The 8,096-nt window shown below is 39.5% G+C and overlaps 1 protein-coding gene across 1 annotated transcript; it reads right to left on the bottom strand.

Moving 5' to 3' along the window:
* Positions 1-1,880: 1,880 nt before the first annotated feature.
* ARSB (arylsulfatase B) lies at positions 1,881-5,391 on the bottom strand (the record flags this gene model as incomplete). The annotated part of the gene is made up of 3 exons (XM_010156447.1): positions 1,881-2,088; positions 2,599-2,789; positions 5,205-5,391. Coding segments are annotated over 3 exons (586 nt in total), but the record flags the coding sequence as incomplete, so codon positions are not given.
* Between the last annotated feature and the right edge of the window lie 2,705 nt (positions 5,392-8,096).

The raw sequence follows: 8,096 nt of genomic DNA, 5'->3' as shown, positions 1-8,096 counted from the left end.
GGGACACAGCTCCCTTGAGCAGGCATATCCTCAAGAGCTGAATGTAACATCACACTGTAAGTATATACCCGTATTACAGCTACCAGTACACACTAAGAGTCCCAGTTACAGAGGACTTGAAAGCTGTGGAGAGAGATCTCATATCGCACAACCCTCTGCATAAGATGCTCAGTTGCAGACCCTCTTGTGTTTCTTTTCAACCATGTTCTAATGCCCATTTTAAAAAACACCATCTGCAAAAGCAATAAACATAGGAAAGCTGAATAGATTTCATGCTGCCTTTTTTTTGCCTTTTTTTTAATGCTTAATGGTTTCAACACTTGTATTTTGAAACCAGGTCTTTAGTGCATGCAAGGTTTTCTGCCTGTAAAGAATAGTTGTTTGAAGTGAAAACACTGAAACAACTTGAAACACTGCTCCCTGGTCTGCTTGATCTAGGACAAATTTCCCTGTGTTTCAATAATAGTTATCTCTGCTCCTGGCAGTTTAAAATGTCAGTTAACTGAAGATAAGTCCCATTAGATAGGACAGACACTGGGTTCTCCTGACTATTTGGCTCTTGTTGAAATGTACCTGTAATTGTTTGCAAGGTAACTACTGTTAAAAGCAGGGTATACTGTCATTGGGTGGAAACAGAAATGTTTTATAAACAAAAAAAAAAATTGTCTTTTTAATTCAGTCATTCCCTGCAATTCCAACTCTGATCTATCTAGTTTTATTCCATAACATACTGAACAAACATTACTGAAAAAACTCGTATCAAGACCCCATCAGCAAGGACTAGATTTTTTTCCATATGGAATAAATATTGGTATCATTTTCCAGATGGCTTTGCTTACTTTCAGTTCTAAATATGAAAACACTGCAAACAGAAACAGGCACAGAAGAGTTACAGAATCCTGTTACAGTCAAAACCTGGACACAAATGCAACACCATAAGGCAAACAGGTTTGGACTCAAAATGAAATTCCAAAATTCCAACTGCTATAGGAAGCAGCTGCTAAACTCAAAACACATCACTGCATTTTCATCAAACCTCAGGGCATGGGGTTTTTGTTGTTGTTGTTAAAAGTTTTCACAGAAAATCAATTTGCCATTTTGACAGCCCTAATACGTGAAGGCAAAAGAGCAACTGCAAGCATTGAAAGGCTACTTCCCACTCCCAAACAAACAAGAACAACTATGTTCCTGAAACCCAGCCAAGCAGCTGTATTTCAAAAAGCTTCTGCTCCATTCCTAATTTGGAAATAAAGGAGGCTGCTTTGTAATGTATTATTTGCACTACCCCAATAATCTAGAAACCAGATCATGTGCTAGTTCACACAAAAACTTAGCTTGTAATTTGGCAGTCTAGACTGCATCATCACATATTAAGCTGTTATATTAACAGACCTTTGCTTCATGGGAGTAAGGTGCCAGTGAAATATGCAAGCAAGACAAAAACTACATTACATGAAAGGAAAGGAAAGGAAGAGTTTCGGCTTCAAACTGCTCTCTGGCCGTTCGTACCTCATGCAACATGAGGCAATTTATAGACTGATCAGTCAGGCTACCTATAGCTCAGGACAAATGAATTTGGTAGATCGTTCTCAGTTAGGAGTTCAGTTCTGACAGATACTCAGTGGCAAGGAAGATGTCTTCAACTATACCACACTCCTCTGTTTTTACAGTGCTGTTTTTACTCCAACAGAAGTATCCCCTGTTTGAACACACACTTCTGTTTTCATCAGGCTTGAGAAAGCCATAAGAAGGGAGAAAGAAACTGCTCCTTCTCGTATAAAGACTTGTTTCACTTTCATCGCTCTTGTGTAGTTAGAAAATATATGGAGGAAGGACAGAGGGACAAAGTTATTACAGAAAGAATATTTAAATAAACTTACCAGTAGAGAAAACAAGAACTGTGTTGTCCCAAAGACCGTATCTTTTCAGAGCATCAGTGAGATTTCCTACAGCTTCATCCATAAGAGTCACCATCCCTGCATAACGGCGCCTCTTCACATCCTTAATGGAAGAATATGGTTTCATGTATTCTTCAGGGACCTCGAGAGGTTCGTGGACAGACTGAAAAGCGAGGTAGAGAAAGAGGGGCTGGGGTGGAAGGGATAGAATGGAAATCAGTTGAACATAAAATCTTAAATGCAAAAGTTACTGCAGCAAAAGCAGCCCTGAGTTTTGATTTCTGCTACACTTCTCTCTTCTAATCCCTAAGCAGAAACTAGTAAAACCTTGATAAAGGACTTTTGCAAAGCTGTGGAAAAACAGGTGTAACTTTCAGTTTCTTTCTATGAAACCTCTCCCATTAAACTTTCCATTCTCTTTTTAGAGTCAACTATGTGCTTAATCATTTCTATAAATTTATTACTTGCATTATTAAAAAATAAATAAAGAAGAGTAGCAGGCCAGGGCTCCACAGCCAAAGCCAATTCTGACAGCAGACAACACAAGTTTCACCTGCACTACTTCTCACATTTACCTCTACACACCCTGACGGAAAGCCCCAAATTATAGCTCAAGTGCAGGTCTCTCTAATATTTCACCAACATTTTTTTAAACATTCTTTAGTGCTACAGTTACCAAAGCAATAGCTGCTGACTGTACCTTCTCAGTTTTATGATTGGCTATGAGATCTATTGCCCTTTCTGTGAATAGATTAGTAGAGTACATGTTTTTAAACCCAGTTGCAACTTCTTCTCCATCTCGAAAGTCCAGAGCACAGCGTGTTACATTCTTTGCTTTGATGAGGACGCAACGGTCATGAGAATAATAATCCTCACTCCCCAGAAGATAGCCTAGAACAGGAAAAGATGTTGAGTAAGCGGGCCAACATAATGTCATATAAACAGATACATCAGGGGAAAACAAAGTCAAAAATAAATGTCAAAACTTCAGTGGTTTTGAGCTGAAATACTCATCCAACATTTGACCATCTGTAGTGACATCCCTTGATGGGTCTAAGTAGCTCAACACTTAATATTTTATAGACTTTTTATTGCTAATGCAAGTAGTAATTTCAAAACATGAAACATTGTGAAAGCAGTTCAGTGACTCTATATTCAGAATTTGATACCAAATACACTAGCACTAAACTAATGCACTGATTGCAAAGGCAGTGACCTGTCTGTGCACTACCTTGATTTTTTAGCTAGTACGATTTTGTTTATTTGTATTTTCCCATGACTTCACTCTCTATTAGAAAGCTTGGATTCTTTTTATTTATTCAGAAACATCCAAGTATGAAGCATTTTTTATGTCAGCTATAAAGCAACTTCTGATCCACTGCTGACACCAACTGGTGAAAAAAGACACTATTATTTAAAGATACCCAATAGAAACTGCAAAAAATCTAGAGGTGTAGATTTGCTCCTGTCAAGGGCTATCTGTTAGCACTGAGTGCCTTTGCCTTTTATCAACCAGAAAAAAGTATCTTCAAAAATTTTTGGATCTCAGTAATTATTGCTTTGAAAATTAGATTTCAGACTTTTTTCCCCAATACCATGAAAAAACAGATGAATCTGCAAAAAATATATTCTGAAGTTCTGCAAAACCAAACGAAAATTGTGGACAATAACCCAAAACAGAGCACCTTCACTTGAATGCACAGCTTGAAGCTTCAACTTGTGCAACAAATTATGAACAGAAAGAAGTTCTGTTTTAAATACTATATAAACTTCTAATATATTTTTAGGAGGAAAAAAATGGCTTTTGTTTCAAAGCAGATGGAGAGATTTTGTGGGCAGGCTGCTTATATCAATGTACTCGGAGCCGCAAGTTGCATTTTTCCACTGTGAGTGCCCAGTGGGGGAGACACCACCTCAAGCTTGCTGAAGAATCAAATGCCCATTACTTGCAATCAACACTTACTGGAATTACATTAACATTATAGGATATCAAACTGTTATGTTCTCTGAAAAATACTGTCGTGCTGGGCATCCAACGGCCATGCCCAGAGCCAGCCTGTATTCAGACCCCTGCATCAAGAGCCTGCTGAGTCCCAGGGTGAGATTTCATGGGGAGCACCAGTCTACCTACATCAATGCTGTCAAAAAGACCCCAAGCTCCTGCAAAGGGGTGGGAGCAAGCACGTGTGTTTAAGCAATTGAGACGTTATATTACAATCCATATATATTAGCTTAAATCAGTTCACGGCCTCAAGGTCTCTGAAGAGTCAAGGATTGTTTAATCCAAGGGTACAGTTTGCCCACCTAAAGTTTGGATTGCCACTGCCTGTAATCGGCACGTGGCACAGTCCAGCTCCTCATTTAGTACCTAGAGTTAGACAAGAGGAATGTGGATTCCAGCTTAAGTTTCTCTGTATCCTACTTTCTCAGTTGTAGAAGTGGGCAGCAGTACTATCAACAACTTGCCAAGTCAATTTTGAAGACAGTGAACTGTTTTGAAATTCTCCATTCGATGGAAGTGTCTTAAAAAAAACCCACGAAGTGGAGGTGTACAACTTTGCATTCAGAACCATGCAGAACGAGATGTACTGCAAGCAGCCTGACTCATGAAACATCTGCAGCACTTGTGCAAACTAATAAACATTCAATCAATACTGGGACATGAGCCCTTGCGAGAGGAAGGATAAACAACATGTAGCTACAAGTTGCTTTGTAATACAAATCACACTTGGACAGTCCAATTCCAGCATTATGTATTTAACCTCAGGGTTTGACTTCGTAACTTGAGATTTCCTGCAACAGACCTTTACGATACTGTTTTATAGAGGCTCTCACACCATTTTCCTTGCCACTGGCTCTGGAAAACCAATGCTACCCTATTCACAAAGCATGAACACAGGGTGGTATGATGTCTCTCTTAAAACATCTGCTTTTTATTCGCATAGCAAGCAGTATCTACTGCCTGATCTACCCCAAAACATTCAGATCAAAGATACTTATAAAAACGAACTAATCACTACACCTTAAATCTTCTAACCCTCACAGAAACAAATTAAACACAGGTAATAAGAAATACTTTCTTTGGAGCCACTCAATTGTTATGACATTTTCTTCAACAAGCCGTAAGGCTTGGGCATGCATTTAAGGCACTATTTTATTTTAAGCGGTTAATAATCTGGAAACATGAATGCCCAGGTATTGATTTACTTATACAGTAAAAGTAAATCTGCTGTATTTAGAAGAATTGGACAGTTTCTCATCATTTTTAACACCACATTTGTTGCCCATGTTAAATCTAAACATTACCAAAGTAAGTATCAAATCCTCTGCGGGTTGGAAGGCACTCTTTTCTGTACATCCCTAAATGCCACTTTCCCACCATGTGAGTAACGTATCCGGCTTCCTGAAGTAGCTCTGGGAGGAGTTTCTCATCCAGTGGCAAGCAGCTGGGCTGGCATGGCCAGATTATCTGGTGTTGTAAACCTGTGTGGATCTAGCAGGGAAAAGAAGGATGCGAGATTAGTTACAATACAGCAACACATTCCCAGAGGCTACTTTAGAAGCAGATGCAAAAAGTAACAAAGCTCTGCCAGAGGCTAGTATTAGTTTTAGGGCCTCCTGTCTTTACCGATGTAGCACGTTCTGAATCACAGAACGGTTTGGGTGGGAAGGGACCTTAAAGACCATCTAGTTCCAACCCCCCTGCCATGGGCAGGGACACCCTCCACCAGACCAGGTTGCTCAAAGCCTCATCCAGCCTGGCCTTGAACACTTGCAGGGATGGGGCACACACAAGAGAGAAAGGAAGATGAGGAAGCCACAGGGGGGACAGTAAGGAGAGTATGGAGAAAGACAAGGAAATAACACGGCAGGGGTTAAATCTAGTGCAATTAAAAAAAAAAACAAACCTCTTGCATTTTCATCTACAGATCCAACAGGTATCAATTATCATTATGGTCTCTCTGAAGGCTAGGGATAACATCTCAACATGGAGTGAGAGATGTGAAATGGGATGGAGATAGGCAAAATGATGCATGACAGGTAAAGCTACTGAGCTTTATCCCTGTACCTAAGAACAGTCACTGGAGGAAAAGGTGACAAAGGTTAAGAGAAAACTTTCCGCATTATTATTCTAAACCACATCATATGTTTATTTACATGCTTAATGTGAATGTGAGCACTCTTACAAAAAAAAGCATTTGAATACTGGGGATAACAGAAGTTTTAGACACTGCCTAGATATGACCTCTAATAGTTCCACAAAGTTTCCAGTCTTACCAAGTGGTGAATTCTGTATCTCTATAAAAAAATAAGACTCAACAATACTCTGAGTATCACACTTTGCTTGAGGCAAGAAACCTTTTTTGTTACTGTGTACTAGAAGTTGACATTCGTTAACTCCAGGAAAAAAAACAATGCACTACCTACTTAGGCCACATACAAGTATAAATATTTTATTTACTAAGTATTTCTAGTAATCTGAAATACTCTCTGTCAAAGCACAAAACCTCCAACACCCAAGAGCATGAGACAGCAGATTTTGTAACTCTACTAAGCACTCCAATGCAGCACACTATATGATTAATTTTTAAAGCATCACTCTAGCAACACTTTGAACTCATTTTTAAACCAAATAAGCTCTGGTCTTAGGGAAGTGGGTAAGTAGACTTTCACAAAGGGCCTAACAGTTACTGATTTTCTTTGAAACAGGAGCTGTAAAAAATGTTTATTTTTTTTAAATGAAGTATTACAAGAATATTATTAATACAATAAAAAACACGGGCTAGCAAAGCATTGTAATTTCTTCCATTGTCTCTAGAAAGCAAGAAAAAGGAGAGGAAAATAATGATAATTTAAAAAAATCTATAGCTTTATTTCATAAACCAGTGCCTTTGCTCTTCTTTCTTCATGGGCAGCAAGATGACTATCAAAATTCCAGTTACAGATAAGGCCAGATTTAGATTACTTTTTCAAACCTCTGAGAAACTGTTAATTATACCAACGGGTAAAACAAAATAAAATCCCCCATATTTGCTGCATAATTATTTCAGGAACAGGTTGCCCAGAGAAGCTGTGGATGCCCCATCCCTGGTAGTGTTCAAGGCCAGGCTGGATGAGGCTTTGAGCAACCTGGTCTAGTGGAAGGTGTCCCTACCCATGGCAGGGGGGTTGGGTCTTTAAGGTCCCGTCCAACCCAAACCATTCTGTGATTCTATGATTCTTGCACACAATGTTTCCTCAGTTTTACAGAAAAAAACACTTCCGTTTTCTAATATTTTTTTAGTCATTTCTAACAAGGTCAACACAAGTATAATCAAATTATCAATTCAGATGCATATGATGAATTTAGATCAGGACTGAACTATGAGCTTTTCCAGTTTCCACTTTAAAGATGAGACGCAGCACTGTCCAGTTAATCCTGACCTAGTTGTAGAGAAATGTGTTCAGAGTATGAACTGTATTCTAGAAATAGTCAAAACAAACAGAAAGTTTTAGGTTATTTACATAAAACATTTTAAAGAGGTGGTTAAAAAAAAAAGTCAGTTGCATCCTCCTATTCCTTATTATTAGAAAGAGAACAAACGTTTCTTGGAAAGAGTAAGCATCACCTAGAACAACCTTCTTGCAACAAGAGAGAACATCTATTGATAAGAGGATGGCATTTATTTTCATTCTGAACCGTTTGACACATCACCATGGTTAACATGCATGTGCAGGAGTTTCTGCGAGAGGGGAATTTTCTGAAATACGCTTAACCCTCTGAATTTCTCATTTCTATCCATGCTCTGTTCTTCCTTCCCCCCCACCCCTCCACCCCCGGCTTGTTTTCGTCAAAGTTGCAATTCAAAGGGAAGGCAGGGGTAAGTACAGCAGTGTGATGGAGTCCCATTCTTACACCTGTGCAACTAAAAAAAACGGGGAAAATCTCGACTAGGCCTAGGAAGCAGCTAGACACCCCGACTAAGGACCAGCCTGTGCGCACTCCATCGAGGGGAGCATTAACGTTACCACAGGAAGAGGAATGTAGAGGAACACCAGCTGCACAAACCAAGCATGGAGCGCTAATCTGCCTCTGGCGGCATCCCGGACGCGTACCCGTGCGCTTTAGAAGTACGTGACAGCAGATGACAGCGACAGGAGTATTTTTCACGACATGCTGCCGTGCCTGTTAATACACCTGAAGCGTAGGGAGCACCT

Source organism: Eurypyga helias, unplaced genomic scaffold (genome assembly GCF_000690775.1).
Source record: "Eurypyga helias isolate BGI_N326 unplaced genomic scaffold, ASM69077v1 scaffold28, whole genome shotgun sequence".
Classification (NCBI taxonomy): Eukaryota; Metazoa; Chordata; class Aves; order Eurypygiformes; family Eurypygidae; genus Eurypyga; species Eurypyga helias.
Note: the sequence above shows the minus strand (reverse complement) of the source record. Positions and strands in the feature narration are given on the sequence as shown.